Source organism: Taeniopygia guttata, chromosome 3, assembly GCF_048771995.1.
Source record: "Taeniopygia guttata chromosome 3, bTaeGut7.mat, whole genome shotgun sequence".
Taxonomy (NCBI): domain Eukaryota; kingdom Metazoa; phylum Chordata; class Aves; order Passeriformes; family Estrildidae; genus Taeniopygia; species Taeniopygia guttata.
The window spans coordinates 16242557-16262019 of NC_133027.1; the positions used below are offsets into that span (position 1 = coordinate 16242557).

The following is a 19463-nucleotide window of genomic DNA, read 5'->3' on the forward strand; positions in this document are numbered from 1 at the left end:
CACAACTTCGGTATTATTAGCACCCTGCTCTAACCAACTGAGCTAATCTCAGTGGATTTGTGTCTTCTAGTATAATTAATTGTTAATTTCTATTCCTTAACCTCTACTTTTTATGGATATTTGAATGTTCTGTTTCAAGAAATACCTGCTTGTGACCCTTTTATCCAGTCTCAGGTGAGCATTTTGGGTAGTTATTTGAAAAATACATATATAGAGAGTAGTTGAGACTGAAAACAGTCTTGGTTTCTCCTCTTTAGCATTTTTATCAGCTACATTCAAATAGTACATTAGGCAAAAAGAAATCTGCCCAAAGGGTTACTGAAACAGCATCACTGTCAGCTTCACCTGCAAAAAGTGATGAGTGCCCTCAGCACAGCAAGGCAGAGATGGGCCATGATGCCTGGTCCTCAGCCCTCCTTCTCTTTGGTAGGAGCTGGCTCTGCCTCCACATGTCACCTCGACCCGTGCACACAGCAGAGAGGTCATTGCAATTAACCTTGTGTGGCACTGCCACACCTGCAGGACTGAGAGGCTCTCCCACGTGCACAACAGCAGAAAACAGTGATGTTCTACTATTTCCCATCATTTTGCTGTTTTTTTTTTTGTTTAAGTCTCTTCAAATCATATATATGTGTCAATCCAGGAATGAAACCCCAGCTGCTGATGGCTGTTTCTGCCTGAACCTGAGCCTGTCTCCAAAGTGAAGGTGGCTGTGACAGCCAGCCAGAGTGTGGTGTGGGCTGACGTGTTAAACACCTATCACTTCCCTAAGACTAATGCTGTGTGGCACTAAATCTCCCACACTTCTAGCAGCAATTTCCACTCTATTAAGTATTACTGTTTATGCTGTCGAGGAAGATAGAAACAGGCTTCATTTTACATACAGTTTAGCATTTGTCACCAATCTACCATCAAATGGGTTTTTTTATATAAAGGCTATTGTATCAGATTCTATCAGCTATTTTATGTTAAACCTGGATTAATCATGAAATTACAGCTGTGATTGATGTTATTCAGGAACTAAAAGTTTTCTGCTTCAAGTTTTAACTCTATTACAGGCTGTTTTAAAGATTTGAAGTTCTCTAGAAGCAGCCAGGGCTGGCTGCTAGGGCAGATGTCCCAGAGGATAACTTCTCCAGAGGGCAGTTTGTTCTGCTCACCGTGCTCTGAAATTGCTTGAATGTTGAGCTGAGGAACCTCTGTATGAGAAGGGATATCAGCTAAAATTACAGTAGCTCCGTTTTGTTCTCTATAATTCTGGTCAATGGGCTTTCCATAGAAAAGTACTTTATTTTTTCCCAGACTCCTAATTATTTATGGAAATACTGACCCCTTTCCTTCAAACACCTGTGAGTCCAAAGTAGAGTCCTTGTGCAGCAGGAGTAAGGAGACACCCAGGTGGTTTATTTGGATTTTTTCTGCACTTGCATGTATTCTGGCTATCCCAGTCCTGGTTCCCAGGTGAAGGGTATTAAACACTAGAGAGACAGCTGTGCTACAGTTTCCCATACGTGTCTGGAGATGGTCTCACTTGGAATGCCTTGGATTCATTAATTTAATTGCGTAGACTCAGCCAAGGTGCCACAAAGTGCTTGGGAAGAGCTGCAGGTGGGGAAGGCACTACTGGGTTGAGTGGTGCAGCCTGTGCCTGCTTCACCCAGAGCACAGAAAGGAAACCTGAAAAAAGCATGGTGCAGTTTCCCCTTTGGAAAGACTTCAGAGCTTGTCCTAAATTTGGATTTGAGAAAGTCCTGTGTCAAAGAGTGGGGATACCAGAGCCTTTGGATTGTGTTGCTTACTCTCTGAGAAAGGGCTTCTCTAACTCTCCCCTTCCACCCTGAAGACTTCCAGATTTTTAAATCCTTTTCTTTTTTTAGACTGCCTTGTAATAAAGGAAAATCAGTTCTGCTGGGTTGATTAGAATATTAAAACAATAGAAACAACCCCTAGATCACTCCATTCTTTAAGGAGCAGAGCCTTCTGTCCAGACCTGATTTCAAAGCCAGTGGTTTCTGGTAGTTTCCTGATTTGCAAGAGATGTCTCCCCAGGGACCCAGAAAGCCTCACACCATCAGGATGATGTGTTCAAGACCCCCTGCCCCTCTCCTGGCTCACCATGCGCTGCCAGCGTGCCCTGTCCTTCCACCACTGCCCAAGTCTCCTGCTGCTCCTGCAAGGTTTCCACACCATGAGCAAGGCAAATAGACAGGAATCCATCCTGCCCATACACAGCCTTTTAAGAGCACATAACTTATAGCAGCAAATCCAACAAATGAGGTCCCTAGTGCAGCAAGACACACTAAGACCTGTCTGGGCTAGAGCAGCACCAAGGTTGTCTCAAAACTCTTTCCATAGAGCCCAGTGCTCAAAGGCATAACTCATAGGAGAAATCGGCCCAAAAACTTATTTCTGATAAAAGAGGGAGTTTTTTTATTTAATGTCAGGTTAAATAAATCACAAAGCACAGCAGTCAGGATGTAGCACTTGCAGTGCTAAACCATACAGTTTAGTATTAACACAGTGCTTTCCTCATTCAAGAAAATGCTTTTGATAGCTTAATTCACTCTCAGCTACCATTTGCATGTCATGAGCAAAGTCAGGAGCATGTAATTTTCCTGCTGATAGATAAGGCTGGACTCACACAGCTTGGTTAGCTTCCCTATTCTCCCACATTCTGCACCCCAGCCAAGTCAATTTTTGCTGGTTTGCAGCCCATACCTGTGACCTGGGTGTCCTAAGCAGTGCAAGGGACACTTTAGATAAGAGCTGCCTGTGGTCCTGGCCAGGCAGCCAGGGAGAGGAGCTGAGGCTGTTGGCAAGCAAAGAACAGGTCTCAGCAGGTGAAACAGAGCAAGAGAGCAGTTCTAGAGGCTAAGAGCAGGGATGTGGAGGGGAGAATGGATGTGAAGGGGTGCTTGGGCTGAGGAGGTACTTACACTGGCTGTTTGTCTTAGGCAGGAGAGAATTTGGCACAAATGCTGGTGGAAGGATTCAGGTACAGAAATATTTAGACATTGTTTAAATTCTCTTACTTGATGGAGGTATGTAAGGAAGGACATGGTAACAGACTGGGGGAAAGGACATTGGGTCAGGCACAGGACTGGGGCATGGGGTACCAAGTAGGTGTCCCTGGAGATCAGCAGTTTGAGGTGTGAGGGGTAATGCTGGGAAAGGTCTTTAACCTAGGGAAGCAGGGGCTGATTTCCATGCTAGGAGAGATACAGGTGGGTGGTGTTCCTGAGGAGTAGCTGCCCTTCACTGCACACCTGCCCAGACCCTACATGCCACCACTGCTCTCTGCTCCCAGCAGGACAGGGCGCTCCTCACCAGCAGACACAAACCACTCTGCCAGGGAACAGGGACAAACAAGGGGCCAGAAAAGAGGGCAGAGCCCATCCCTCAGCTCTGTGCCCCTCCACTCACTGCTCCTGTGGGGTAGATACCACAGGCCCACTGCTTTCCCACATCCCAGGAAAAAAGTCCCAAAGACCTGTAGGGGGATCTTGGGCATGAGGTGCCCAGGGATAGGTCACAGCTCGTGTTGCTGCATTTCACCTGGGCAAGGGGCTGCTCAGCACAAAAGGGAACAAATAAAGATAGCTACCCTAGCCCTCTAAACATTTGGTATCCTGCTTCTAAATTATGTAAATATATCTGTGTGCCAGTGCTGCCCTTCGCTCCAAGCTGGCATAACTCCTAGTTTCAATGGATTTCTCTGGCACACACCAGACCTATTACACATACAGGTTTTACACCAACCAAATTTAGACTTGTGTAGATGGCACTTGCATTTGGATAGTACCTACATACTGGTGTTGATTAATTAGTATATTAATTAATTAAGAAGATACTGATTAGTGCCTACTACTTCCGTAAATTAACATCTACAAAGTTTGTAGTTATTGTAGGAGAAGGGTGTGTTATTTAAAAAAATAATGACATGTTTATTCACCTAGATATTTTTACCATAAATCAGTTGGAGACTATGCTATTTTTACTGAAACTTTCTGTGCCCTTACTTTCAAATAATTAAAGTTTTTTATTTAGAATTACTCTTTTTAACTTTATTATAAACTTCCCTTGATTTAGTAGAGAATTAAAGATACCATTATTTAACTTACAGTTTTAAAAAGCTACTTAATTATAAAACCTTCCTGAAAGATCCCTGCATATATAAACCATGCAGTAATTAATAGCTAGAACAAATATTTTTAAATTTGCTCGTTAAAATAAATTTATTCAGTTCTGCATCTCTGCTCAAAATATAGTTTCATGTCTCATTGAAAATGACTCTTTTTCTGGAAAGAGGAACAGAAACCAAAAAGTTGATCCCAAAGTACATTTTACAAAACAAAGCCATTTATTCACTCTAATATTCTGCACACAGAATATGCTGATACCTTCAGTATCTCTAGGCTCAAACTGCTTGTTACATATTGCTGTAAGCCTGAATCTAATACAAATGAGAGGCTGCTTTAATTCTTTTAAGGAGCAGTTCCCCCAGCTGCAAAGGCATTGAAGAGAGCCTGGAAGACACAATCTCTGTGATGCTGCTCTTTATTGTCACAGGTACAAAGTTCTGATGTGGCAATGTTGCACATTTGGGTCATTGAACATTTATGGATCAGGAAGGACTTTTCAGTCTCTGAAATGGTTACAAATGTTTTTTATCAGAACACACTCAATATAAGCAGTCTGATCTCAGTGAAGTCCTACTGTTTTATTTTGGGTTAATAACAGTAAAGTCTTACCAACTGTTGATGGAGAAGCCATGGGGTTAATTTATATTCATGTTGGAAAAGCAAAGCAGTGCTCCCTCCCAGCTCTGACAGATCTGCGAGTCCCTTCCATAGCTGATTGTCAGGTTGTCCCAATCTGTAGCTCAGCGCTGACAACAGCTCACAGTTTATTTGCAGCTTTGAAGCCTGGTCCTATGGTGTTTTTCTTCTGACAGGAGATGAATAAAGGTGTCACTGTGGGAGACTTTTATCCGGCTGCTATAAAAAGGAGCCTCTTTGCCTCCCCTTGAAAGATCCTCCAGTTCACTTCTGGAGCCTGTGGCTTTCCCCTCAGCAGAATTTAGTTCCATCAGCTCCAATTCATGTTTGGCAGCTGTTTCTAAAACTCTCTGTTTGTTGTAATACCTGACAAAGTTGTTAATGATGGGATGGATGGGGAGGGCGATCGCTATCACCCCACAAAGAAAACTGATGGCAGCATTCAGTTTTCCTAGTGTTGTTTTAGGGTAAATGTCTCCGTATCCAACCGTGGTCATGGTAATGATTGCCCACCAAAATGATTGAGGGATGCTTTTAAATAAAGTTTCAGGGTGACTTTGTTCCATGGTATAACCTAGGGCAGAAAAGACAAAGATGCCAACAGCTAAGTACATGAGGAGCAGCCCAAGCTCCTTAAAGCTGCGTTTCAGGGCATAGGTTAGGGTCTGGAGCCCTGAGGAATGTCGTGCAAGCTTGAAAATCCTTGCAATCCTCATGATGCGCAGTGCCTGGACAGCCTGCTGGACATTGCTCAGCTCCATCAGCTTGGCTCCCAGGTGGGTCAAGGTCAGGCTGACGTAGAAAGGAAGTATTGCTAGCACATCAACAATGTTCATGAAGGAAAAGGCAAAGTGGAGTTTGTTGGGAGAGGAGATCAGCCTTAGCACATACTCCACGGTAAACCAGCCTATGCAGGCGGTCTCGATGCTGTCCAGGGTCGGGTGCTCCATACGGTTCCCCTCTGCATCTACCACCTGCAAGTCTGGGATGGTCCCCACACACATCACAACAGAGGAGATCAAAATAAACAGAAAGGACAGTACAGCAATCACTCTAGCTGGATAGGATGATTCTGGCTTCTCCAGAAATTTCCAGATGCATTTTTGGCACTTTTTCCAGCGACTTTCTGAGGCATCTATTCCCAAGTCATCCAGAATGAGTTGCACCCTTCGGGCTATTTCTTCCAGTTCCTCCTTTTTTTCACTTAGGTGAGCTTTACAGCAGTCATCCAAAAATTTCAGATCTACTTTCCAAAATTCCATTTCATTCTTGAAACATATGGGGCATATTCCTTTCTTCATGTGAATTTCCCCAAAGTAGTACACGTCAATAATGCATTTGAAAGCATCTGGATCTCTGTCAAAGTAAAACTCTCTCTTTCCAGGATCATAGTCATCACAGAGGGAAAATATGCTATCATATCCCCCTGATAAACAATTGACCAGCTCTGCCAGACGTGTTTCTGGGTACTGGTTCAGGTTATCTTCATAGAACACCTGCCTTACTCCACCGACATTGACTACAATCTCCATTTCTTCACTTCTTTCTGGTCCATCAGTGTCCACATCTGGAAACCTAGAGTCACCTGCCATTTTATAATTTGATTTTGGTTGATTTTTAGCCCTTTTTTTTTTGGTTTCACAGCTTTATGGTTTTAATATCTCATGAAAGCAAATCAGCACTGAGCCAGCTCTGTTACAAATGTCACCAAACTGCCCTGGAGTCTTGGTGGGAAAGGTTACTGACAGAAACCTGCGGTCGGGAAAGCCTGGTGAGGAATGCAACAAGCTGCAGGGAAAAGACAAGTCATCGGGCTGCTGTGCCTGCAAGCAGGGTGTTAGAAAGCTCCAGCAGACTGGAAAGAGAAGAAACCATTTAATAAAACTCACCACTCTGTTCAGTGCTCGAGAGTCTTTTCAGGTCCCATTCTGTCTCTAAAAGTGATATCTATTCAGAGCTGGGAAGTCACGGCAGAGAAATAAATCCTGAGCTCAGGTTAACGTGCAGTGAGTGACAGTTCTGAGACAGCGGCGGGCTGAGCCCCCGGACTGCCGCGGCTTCTCCCTTCGCTTCCACCGACTTCCCTAGAGAGCTGCTTTGGAATTTGGTTTCTCTTTCCGTTTTCTGTTTACTTTAAGGTCTTCCAGAGTTCATCTGCTGACTCTCGCACATAGTCAGTCGGTGCAAACAGGCAGAGGAGAAACTTGTGCTTGTTTTCCCTTCGCTGTTTCCCAGCACAATAGGGAGCCCAGGCTGCCAGGAGTCCTTTCCAAACTCTTCCCTCTCCTGGTGAAACGCAGCAAAGCACCAGATGCACGGAAAGCGCTTCTCAGATATTTATATGCCTGCCCAGTGGTAAAATGATGTGTTTCTATACTGACAGGAACTCTAAGGGATTTTTTAAACTTTTTTTTTTTTTAATCCCATGCAAAGCTTAATCGTGTATAAAGCCATTCAGAACTGCAGAGAGACACAGAAACATTTTCTCCAGGCAGAAACCAGAAGAAGCAATACTGTGTTTTGGGAATAAAAGTGTGACATAAATCTTGCTCTCGGAGGGACTGGAGCAACTCTAGAGCATCTCTGTCCTGTGTCAGGGCATTGAGTTCATTTGGATTGTTAATGGTGTCTTTGAGAAAGGAGAAGAGACCATAAAGTTTCTGCTGCAGATGTGGAGCAAAACCTCCCCTACACTCCGTGCATGTTTCCCAAAGCTCTGGCTCTTCAGTTTTAGCTACATTTTTGTGGCCTGCAGTCAGCTGAGCCTGAGGAGGGTTTGAGTAATTTACACCTATTATGATTTCTCACTGACTGCTACTTACCAGAAGCAGTGCATTGTACCACATCCAGCTCTTTAAAAGTAGAAGCAGAATAACAAGCATTTCCTTTTAACTTTGTTTTCTCTGAATTCCAGGATTTCATTAGCATTTTTCCCCCAGATCTCTACATGCAGGAAACCTACTACACTTAAATTATTAAATCTGACTCTACAGTTCATTTTAGTGGGTCCAGGAAAACCTACAGTTTAAAAGTTAACTGTTTCTGGCCACAGCAGAATGATCTGCACCAGCAAGTTATGATCTTTTCCAATTTACCGGCTTTTGAAAAGCTTCTCAGTAGAGGGGAATAGAGAGGAGCAAATCCAGCTGGCTGTTTTCTTCTCCAGGCTTGTGTCCATTCTGGGAGAAAGGTGAGATCTGCCATGTGCCTGCTGTCCTCCCACTGGTGTCACACAGCCAGGGGGAGCCTGGTGAGTACACAGTGTTCCTGCTCCACTGGCTCAGAAGCCTATGGGTGATTAATAGAAGGTTGTGCACCAGACCTCATCTTGACATGGAGTGTGCTCATAGCACCACATACCCAGGAGAAGGAAATATAATGTCCCAGGAAGAGAATAATATTTATTATTCTACACCTGTGTCATACTGTGAACCTCTGGAGGCCAGTGTCACCTTCATGTGCTCCCGAGTGTGCTGCATAGTTTGGGTACAATACAAGAAGTCCCTTGAATTTTTTCCAAGCACATATAAATTTACTGAGACTTGCAAGCTTCTTGGGACAAAATAAATACTTTGGAAACCTGGAAAAACCCTCAATTTTTTTGGTTAATCAATAAATAATTACCCACCTGTGGCCCTCCTTACTAACTAACTTGACTCTAGCAAAATAAATTTTAAGATGACAATAGCAGTGACATGCTTGCACAGGCGAAAATGCAGATGGGATTACTTATCCAATCTCACAAAACAAAATCAAGATCTGGAAGTTTGGCTTCAAATTTTGTCATGCTGCATGAGCATAGGGAAAAGTTCTGTAGATTTAAATCCTCAGATTTAACCATCTCAGATCCTATTCTCTTTGATCAACAGTTCATTCCAGTGACCTTTTGGTTTTTCTCTAGGTAATGATAAGAAAATCAATGCAGAGTCCAGCATGATCAACACAGAAACCTTTGTTTCCAAAAAGGCTTTTCTCCCCGCCTTATCCCTCCCCATCCATTTTACAGAACAAATACCTACAAAAAGGCACACAGGACATTGTTCCGTTTGAAAGGTGAAATCAGCTCCTTTCAGATGATAAATCTCAGCACATTCTCAAAAGGTTGAGAAGAAACTATTTTTGAAATGCCAGATCTGTCCTTATAAAGACTTTACTTAGTGTGGCTGCTAAAATCCTTGTGCTTTATTCTCCCTCGTCTTGCACCTTTTCAGAGTTCTTTACACCTTTCAATGTGCCTGTGAAATGTTAGAGGAGATCTGGTAGCATTTTAAATCCACTTGGGCAAATGTAAATGATCCAAAGAACGGTCAGGGAAATCATAATGAATTAAACTCTTGTTTTTGTAGCTGAAAAGAGAGGCACGGGCTTGCTTGATGAATGTTTGTATCAGATGTATCACAGATCAGCAAGCAATGCGAGCAGAAATAATAATTTATTCCATTAATTCATTTTTCATCCATGAAAAGAAAGCTTCTCTAATCTAAAAATTTCAGTAGATAATTGTTGCCCTGCAAGTCATTTACGACCAGATTGCTGCAATTATTAGGGCTCCTAACTTCAACTTCTGTTGCCTGTGAGAACAGGTCAAGCTGTGCTGTGTCTGCTGGAAGCAATATGTGCTGGCAGTTGAATTCCTACAGACCCAACAAGAAACACAGAGGGTTTTTTTCTCTGCATCGGTGCTTTAGCTCAGAGAACAACACATGGATTTGAGCTGACAGTTGTGTTAAGTTTTGGCTGTGGTTCAGACAGGCTCCTTCAGGGAGGAGGAGGAGGAGGAGGAGGAGGAGGAGGAGGCCCAGCCGGACACCAAACCCTGCAGCCCGTGAGAAGGGCTCCTGGGTTGGGGCATCCCTGCTGGGGCAGGGGCTGCGTTTTGTGGGGTTGTCATGTTCATGGGGTGGGGCTTGAACCCCAGCAGGGCTTGGTCCACAAAGTGTAGGTGGAGCTCAGAGTGGGTCCCCAGTGACACTGGCTCCTTCTGAGGGAAGTGGGTGGCACAGAGCACCCACAGTGCAGCACGGGGACCTGCAGTAACCACGGTCCCCCGGGGGATACTGACGTTCAAGGTTTGGCTCCCTTGTTGACCACTTTTTGGGAAAGGACATTTACCCCTGAGTGGCTTTGTGCCAGTCTGGGAAGAGAGATTGCTCCTCTTGAGCACTAGTCTGGCTCACATTACATTCCTGAATCCCAGCCAGCACCTCTGTCCTCCTGTCAGATGCACTGAGCTGTTCCCCACAGAGCTGTGGGCACTAGTGCTACATGAAGAACTGTGAATGGGTCAGGAACCAACCCTAGGGAGATAAGATTGGATTCCACTTGGAGAAGGGTGCTTAAAACAGAGGCAGGACTTGGACAGGCCCTCTGCAAGCAAGCTGTGGTGCAGCCAGCCCCTGCCTGCACTGAGCACAGCCCTGCATCTGACCTCTCCCTTCTCCCAAAATCACAAGCAACCTCAAGAAAGTTTAGGGACCTGACTCTGGCTGTCCAAGTAAGAAACAGCTAAAGCATGTCTGGCACAGACCCAGCCCACGCTGACCAGCTAACATGGACATTTCCCAGCCATCATGTGGCCATCAGGGACAATTCCCAGCAGAGAATTTGCAGGCAGCACCAGTATTGCAGATTAAAAGGACTTCTTAAGAGAGATGGAGACCAGTTGTTAGTTTGCCTCAATGCCTAGAGGCATCCTTGGGCACATGTAAATCTGCTTATACTCAGTATAGCCCTCTCACACACTTCTGTTGTGTCATATTTGGGTTTTAAATGACACTTGCAGTAACTGGACCTGTGACAGATCCAGCAAGAGATCTCAACATCTAACACACCGCTTATTTCACCACTTATTTTCAACTAGATACAGACTATGGAGAGCCACTTGAGATAGGAATATGTCATCAAAATGTACTATAGAAAAGTCCATCACAGACCTAAAGGAGGATGGGGAATGGAAATATCTTATTCTTCCTCCCTTCCTTGGGGTATTGTGGGGTCAAAATTTTCAGTCAGCTGTATGGACATTGCTTCTTCAGCTGACAGTACAAGGTTCTGTAAAAAAAAAAAAGCACAATGAAATTACTTCATGCCAATCACAAGAAATGTGAAGCAGATAACCTGGAAGGAGGGGAAGCAATTAATGATGTCATTCTGGGCTTCAGAAGAGCAAGTCATCCACAGCAGCTATTCTGACTACTTTACCACAGCCAGCTTTAGTAAGAGGCTCAGGAAAGATTTTGCTGTAAGAACCCTTCAGGGTTTCCAAATCTAAGGAGGATTCTACTGGTTAGTGCAGCAACATTACAATCACACTGGAAGATCCAGCGCAACCTCTTTGGCAAATTAATCCAGCTACTGGAACATGTTGGTTTATCCTTTATAGCTCAATATTTCAAATCTATTTTCAAATCACACCTTCTTTTATCCTTATAACGTGCTGTACAATACAGTCAGCTGTTTTGACACATCAAGAGCTCATGAATTGCCTTCCCATGGGCACTGTGGCATGGATGTGGTGGCACTGCCATAGCACCAGCACCAACCTCATGCACCACCCCAGCACATCCAAAGGGCAGCAGGGCATGACTTGATGTCATGGACTGTTAAATCCAGGGCCTGTGGGAGAGGAGTTGTGGGCACTAACTGCCTGCAGGAACCTCTGTGATGCAGTGACAGCAGCTCGTGGTCCCAGCACTGATGTGTGTCCCGTGTGTAGCCATGAGCTGCTGAAGTGAATCTGAGCTTCAGCATGAAAGACGTTCTTTGCCCACTGCTGCTATTTCTAGCAACAGATGAGTCTTTTAAATCCCTTGATATGGTAAAAGAAAGGTCCTTGTGAAGCTAGAGAAACAAATTGTCTACTTTTTAAAATACATCTCCATGCTTTGTATGATGTTTTTCAATACATGAGACTTCCTTCAGATTGATATATTAAGAACAAGATCTTATGAAATGTCTAGACTGAGATGGGTATCTGGCCTGTAACAGATATGTTGACCTTGCAAATCTGGTTTTATGTGTCTCTGTTTCCAGCATATTTACATATTTCTCCAAGACTATTATTTCAAAGTAGTTTTTGTCTTAGTTTATTTCCCCTCTCTTAGCTCCTTTGTTATTTTTTTCAAGTTCAAAAATTATATATAGTGAGTTTATTGTATCAGACCTTTTAATTAATACCTTATTAAAGGTATTAGCTGGTAATAGCTTGCTGCAAATTTCAATTGGCCTTGCTTTCCATTTGACATTAATGAGTCTGTTTTCCTGTACGATTAGACCTGCCTTAAGTGACCACTCAGGAGTACAGCCAAATCTCTGATTTAATGTAAATTACTTTAAATAAATAGAATGCAACCTTCATTTTAAGCAGATGACAGATGGGTTCAAATTAAGCATATCAGTGAGCCATGAATAGGATGGGAGTTGGAGATGCTGTAAAAGATTTAAGAACCTTGGCTTGTTTACAGCATCACTATCTCTTGAAGAAGGACTGGAATTCTGTTTCTTGCTCTTAAACACTGGCATCAAAAGCTTTCAATGTGGTTGCATGTACAAAGGAAAGCAAAAAAACAAGGTGAAAATATTTACTACAGTTGCAGTGACAATGACTTAAAAATTATGAATTGCATATACATTGAGTATGGCCATGGTCCAAAAATTTGCATGTGCACATGTAATTAGGGGCTGTATCATGGTAAATAGGTACATGAAGGTGATTCAATGCAGCTTGCATGGGTGATCTCAGCTCTGGCATTTCTCAGCTCTGTCTGCCTTTGCACTCCCACCGCTGACTTGCTGTAAGTAATTTCCTGCAGGACCCATGACATCCTGGTACTGCTGCCCAGCAACTTCCCTGGAGCCAGCTTGAATGTGGGAGAGCCAGCTGAGAAATGTAAATGGTACTGGGGTAAGTAAGCAGATAAATGTAATGGTACTATCAGAGGGTCTTGCTGGTGGCTCTGGTGAAGTGATGGGCCTGGCCTTCCCAAAGGTGAACGTTCTCATCACTACCAAATGATTTTGTTGCCAATAATTGACTTGAAGAAAAGACCAAGATTATGGCAGCAGAGAGGGAGGTGCAATGGGAAGACTGTCTCCTAAGTGTTGGTAGCCAAGACACAAAGACAGGTATAAGACTGATGGAGCAGAGATTTTTAATGTGGTTTCTGTTTTTTTATGTGTTTCTTTGTAAAAATTCAACCCTGCACCCCTCTACTGTGCTTGGAGTTTGAATGGTGATTAATAATAATCTGTACAAGCTATCATTCCTAATTCTTTGAAAGAGGAGAATGTGTAGCAATTCAATGTGCACCATTTAAAAATATAAGTTATTTTATATAAACTAATATTTTTGTGTCCAATGAAAATGAGGAATATAATCAAATAATTCATAGTAAATATGGTTAAAAGTACTCCTATATGTGTGCTCAATGAAGAAGAAAGTATATGTAATATTTTCTTATTGTGAAAAAGCTATAAAAAAAACCTGTTGGAAGAAACCCCAGAAAACAATTCATCAGTGTGTTGAAACTGAGATAAAAAATAAAATACTTTCATTGATTCTAGAAAACATGGCAGCAGAGAGAAAAATACAGGCTTCAACAAAGCCTGCAATTCTCAGAGGCTTTTGCAAATGCAGCTGTAGTTTTCCTTCTTGCAGTGAGTGGTAGAAAATGAAGGAGAGGAAGGCATGTAGGCAGAAGCAGAGGCAGAGTTCATATTTTCACAATTATGCAATTACCCATGGAGGCATCCATCCTGTGGACATTTGACTTCATTAGAATGCCCTAGAGTCCCTTGCTGACAGAGACTCCCTCAGTTTGCAGGCTCTCTGGACTTGCTCCCTCCATCTCCTGGGATAGAGACAGTCCTGCCAGTGGCCAGGAAGGCAGTCAGGCACTGGAGGATGTCGTATTTCCCAACTGGCATCCTGTTTGCACAGCCAGCATAGAGTAGAAGCATTAAAGCATGCACATTTGTGGTGATGAAAGTAATTTTTTATCAGTAAACACTTCCACTATAGATCAGAGAAAGGAGAACATCAAATGTGCTTTCCTCTTCCATTGGTGTTCAAATCACTGCTTTCAGAAGTGATGGGACCATATTCTTACTCTTATTGCCTTTGAAAAAAATAAGCTATCTTCACAAACTGCTTTCAGCATCTCCTTTTTTGCCTGTGTTCTTTAGCTTTGCTTAGCAAAAGTGTTTGCTGAATTTGAGTGGAAATTACAAAGGGTTTTAAGTAAATCAAAACTGCGTTTTCTGGAGGACAAACAATCCTTCAGAAATTATTTCCTGGCCCTACTCTGGATCTGTCATCTGCCACTGGGCAAGTCTTTTGCCTTCTTGCTACTTATCTGAAGCTGTTTGGCAACACTTTGTATTTCTTAGCTTACAAAGGAGTCAAATAAAAAAACATTTTTAATTTGACAAAGAGATTCCAAATAAGCTTTTACATTGTCTGAATGGCTCTAAAGCTAACCAACATATTTCTAGGTGATTTGTCTAGACAATGGATGAGTCAAGCCTTTTATCCATTCTGTTTTATACCATAATCAGTTCTGCTCAGTTAAGATTTCACTTAACATTACTACATTGAATGCCTTTCATTACTATGTGCTGTTTAATTTAACATTGTATTGACAACTTGCATACTAATTCACTTTTTGCTCAGGGTAGAGTCATACATTTGCACAATGTGATAAGAGCACCACCATCCACTGTATGCACTAGTAGTCTCCTCAAAGATGAAACTACACAATCCAAGATATCCCATTGGGCAAAATAAAAAAGGGCTAAGAAGATGAAAGGAAGCTCAGTGATGAATGGGAAATGCTGCTGTTAAAACCTTTCTTTATTACCAGTCTCTGTCATTTTCAATTGTTCTGTCCCTATGAGTAACGAGGACTCCATCACTTTTGCCAAGCTCCACTGCAAGCTGCTGCTGTAACTAACACAGGTTAATCACAGGACAGGCAGGGGCTCCTCACTTCTGGCAGCAGGAGGATTTCAACCACCTTGTGACTTCTCTTGGGTGACCTTGAGAAAAGAGTTCCTGCCTATGACAGCAATGATGTTAAATTTAACCTTAATCTGATTTCCCCCATGCTCTATACCCACTTTTAACTGCTTAGTCCTCCCTACTATTTTCTTTAGGCTTCTGTGCATATTATTGAGACTACACAGTAACAGAACTACCAGGAAAAGGAACCACTTCCCTGGTCAGAACATCTGCAGTCACGCTTGGCCACAAATTGCTGGGACACATCCTACAAATCAGCATAAAAATTCACGTCCTGACAGAAAATAGCACTGCACTAAAGATCAGAATGGAAACAATGGCTCTGGCACTTCAAATATAAAGCTTTATTCCAATCATGTAGAGCTTTATTCCAATCATACTTCAGTATAAAAAGATAGTTCGTCTTACAAAAATAGCTCAAATCTCAAAGCAGATTGCCTTTATTTTGCAGTAGGTATGGATACTACCATACATGTGAGGTCAGGTGGTAGTTGTAAACATCCCTATAAATGTGGCCAGAATATGTGATTATCACACCTTATACATATAAATAATAAGGGAATTAATTGCCTTATCCTGTATTTGGAAATGGTTTTGCACCTTATTGTTGGGGTTTTAAAAGCAGCTGTCAATGTCTCATGATAGGGGCCTTGCCTTTGGCTTATTTGTCAGCAGATCCAGTAGCACCATGAATATCCTAAATAAGCAATCATTACTCAATACATGGCTGAGTTCTTTCATATTGGTCTTAGACTGGTTGTGTACAGAAATCAAAATCGGCTACTGTGTATGTTTTGCCATAAATCTGTGATATATATTCATGAAGAACTAAATGGTGACACTGCACAGGTGGGGAACCATAACCCACAGCTCCCCAGCTTCAAAATCTGCTTGAGATTTTGGTTTCAGCATTGGTGAAAATTCATTTAATAATCAGCCATTTACTGTTTGGCCTTCACTCATCTCTTGAAGTCTTTTTTCTTGATAAGACGGACTAAAATCAATTAATTTTAACCAGACCTTTACAAAATACATAACATTTTTCTAGGAATTTCTGATGCCATGACATTCTGTTGAGATGCAGAAAAAAGGAAAAACTAATCTGCATTTTAAAAACTTCCCTGCAATGTGTCAAGCAAATCTAAATATAGGACATTGGAATCTTTAGTTTAGCAACACTAAAATTTTACATTGTGAAAATGTTTATACACTGTATACTAAATATTACATTCTGATATTGTGTTATAAATACAATGCTGCTAGTGCAGTACAAGGCCAAAAAGAAAAACAGAAATTACATACCTTTACTAAACATTTTAGCTACAGACATAAATATATTTTTATATTATGAAAACAGTTTCTTTCAACACAAGAATGTATCTTGATTAAGTGTTTTTATTGCATTTTTGGACACTTTCAATTTAACTGAATTGCATTTATCTGACATGAATCTCTTCTGTCAAAAAATTCTCTTCTATTTCCATTGTACAACACCAGTAATTCTAACACTCATGAGATTCTTCATATTTCCTTGCCAAACCTTCTCTTAGAAATTGGAAATGACAGATGGGATTTGTGAGAGAAAAGGATACTTTCTGAACATATAGCCCAAGGGCAGGAGAAGAAGTCAACATTCTCCAAATAGATTTTCACTAGTTTTTGCCTTTGTTTTCTCTGTAGCCCTTCTCATCTTATTAAGCCTGAATCTTCTTCAATTGTTGTCCCTGAGTACATTTTTCAAAAGGAAAGAATGTCCTTAATAAAACCTTTGGGGAACCCATGGGTGTAGTGGAAATGCTCTTTACATCAATCAAACAGTAACGTAGCTGGTCCACCCACTGTGCATGGATTCTGATCTCAAAAGTGGCCAAAAATCTGTAAAACACCACTGAAAAGAATTTCTTTTCTGTCAGAATGAATGCAATGAAAAGTGGAATTAGGTTCCTATAAAAAAACCCATTTCATTGCTCCAACCACAACTGGTTTCTAACTGTAGCACTGCAATATTAATACCTGAGATTTACAGTATGTAAATATTACAGTTGTAAGGCCAGAACAAAAACTGAGAAAACTCACACATGACACAACTCTATACACCTTGTACATTGATATGTTTTTATGGAAACACCTGAATTTTGTCTTCTGGAAGCTAATTGCTTCTACAGCACCAGAGCAGAATGGTCCAACACCCCTGCATTTCAGATCAACAGGGTAATAGGATGGAGTATATTTTAAATTCACTCTGTATTCATTCCTTAATTGGAATAATGCTGTTAATTCCTCTTTCCTTTTTTTTTTTTTTTTTCCCCAAATTGGATTTTGAAGAAGTTGTCACTGGCTGACAATTTTTAGCCCAAAAATTTTTTAGCCCAAAAATTTTTGGACTAAAATTTAACATTCCATCAAAATGGGTGATTTTTCACAAACTTATCGAATATGTAATTGTTACACACACATTGAGGAAAATTCTTCTCTTAAACTCACGTAAGTTAAAAACTTTAATAGTGTGGTGCTGTATTCTGCAAGAACTTTGTCTCAGGTTAGTTGTTGATGGCAGTAAGTTGTTTTTTAAATGATACAAAAGCTTCCAAATCAGCTTTTCAAAAAGCAGGTAAATAATCTGTAGACTGTAAGTATAGAACATAAACACAAGTGGGTCCAGACAGTGTTTCACAACATCCTGCATATTTCAAATAACTGAGGAAGTGATATTCCCTTTTCTGTTTACCATAAACTTATTTCAAAAAGTTCTCTCAATTTAAATACAGAATATTTCTGCAGTCATTTTGGTCTTTTTTCCTGCTCACAAATTTCTTGCAAGATGATCCTGTTTTTCTTCAAATATATGCACTATCTCTACTTATTATCTACCAGTATTACAATTACACACACAGGTACCATTGAACCATTGGGGCTTTTTTCCATGTAGTTGGGGAATTTTTCCAGCAATGAGCAAGAAGCAGCCAGGAATGCATAGCAGTCAGGAGAAAGGACAGGACAGGAGAGACACCCTGCAGAAAGACCTGGATAGGCTGGAAGAGTGGGCTGAGAAGAACCTTTTAAAGTTCAACAAGGACAAGTGTAAGGTCCTGGGAGAGCAAAGTCCAGGAGTGTGGCACAGGCTGGGACCAGCCTGTATGGGGAGCAGCTCTGGGAAAGGGACCTGGGGGCCCTGAGGGACAGCAGCTCAAGGGTGAACGTTGTGCTGCTGCAGCCAAGGAAGCCAACAGGATGCTGGTCAGGGCCGCCATCAGCAGAGAGAAATAAGTCATGTCCCACTCTATTCAGTGATTGTCAGGCCTCATCTGGAACACTGTGTACAGTTTTGGTCCCTGCTCTGCAAAAAGGGATGTGGACAGGCTGGAGAGGATCCAGAGAGGGGCACAGAAAAGGTAAAAGGACCGGGCAGCCTGCCATATGAGGAAAGGCTGAGAGAACTGGGTTTGTTCCATCTTGAGAAAAGAAGGTTCAGGGGAGAATTTATTACCATGTTCCAGCTTTTAAAGGGTGACTACAGAGAAAATGGAGACTTCCAAGGAGTCACATGGAAAAGACAATGGGTGATAGGTACAAGCTACTCCTGGGGAAATTCCAATTAAACACAATTGGAAATTTTTTCACAGTAAGAACAATCAAGCATTGGGAATAATCTCCCTGGGGTAGTGATGGATTCCCCAGTATTGGAGACTTCTAAGATTCAGCTGGACAAGATGCTGGGTGGTCCTGTCCAGACCATGCTTTTGCCAAGAAAGGCTGGACCAGATGGTCCTTGGTGTCCCTCCCCACTATGACCTTTTATCCACATGGTAACCTGTAATATTTTTTGCATAAATAAAAAATTTCTTCAGTTTGTAAACAAAGCTCATGTGAGTATGTCTGCAAGGGGAGATGTATGAATTCTTTCCAATGGCTCTTTGGCATTCAAATTTGAATTAATAAATACCCCTAAGCCCAGCACTGACACTACATGCTTTAGAGTTGTTGAGTCACTAGAAATTCCAGGTTCTGAGGATGAAAATGAAAATACCCATCTGAAGTTACCTCTGGGACAGCACAGTATCCCTGAGGCTGCAGCCTCCTCACTCATTGCCAGGCTCATGATCTGGTTCTGTAGGGTCCAGCTCTGCAAAGACCCATGTTTTACCACTGTTCCACATTTAAAAGGGAAGTCTCATGTCACAGCAAGGAGGAAAAATTAGCACTGGGCATGTGTTCTGTGGAACAGAGATGCTGTGTCACAGATTGATACCTGTGCTCTGCACACTCATGGAACAAGATAGCTTCTGCCCCAAAAGGAAACAGAAATCACTGATTTCCTCTCGCAAGTAGAAGGATAGAGGCAGGAAGACTCAGTCTTATGTTGTGCGTACCCTTTGACCCCATCTAGAGTCCAAAATAGGTCAGCTGCTGAGCTCACCGCCTCCTTCTCCATCTTTCACTCCAGGGAGGATCTCCCTTCTCCGCAGCCTTCCTGAAGGCTCTCAGCAGAAGCTGTCGCAGGTGCCCGAGGAAAGAGAAATCACCAAAATAAACACTGCTCCCACACATCTCTCATCTGCCTTCCCACACATAGTGGGCATTAGGGAAAGAAATTTTCTTTTCTCATATTTGGAAAGCTTTTTTTCATTTTAAAAGTGTAAAGCTTGATATTTACTGTCGGTTGTGGG

General features: G+C 42.0%; 1 protein-coding gene and 1 long non-coding RNA gene across 8 annotated transcripts in view; one reads left to right on the forward strand and one right to left on the reverse strand.

Moving 5' to 3' along the window:
- The window catches only part of KCNF1 (potassium voltage-gated channel modifier subfamily F member 1), a 35695-nt gene extending 28574 nt beyond the window's left edge, over positions 1-7121 (reverse strand). For 6 of the 7 annotated variants that reach the window (XR_012054861.1, XR_012054859.1, XR_012054862.1 and 3 more), the window contains exon 1: positions 4752-7119. Coding sequence is in view for 1 of the 7 variants with exons in the window: in XM_012572890.5 (XP_012428344.4) it covers positions 4907-6370 (1464 nt within the window). In the remaining 6 variants the exon portion in view is untranslated. Of the gene's footprint in view, positions 1-4337 lie in introns of those variants that run through there. The other variant, XM_012572890.5, reaches the window with a different exon arrangement.
- Positions 1-19463, forward strand: part of LOC140683649 (uncharacterized) — a 150352-nt gene that overhangs the window by 109520 nt on the left and 21369 nt on the right. The window lies entirely within an intron of this gene.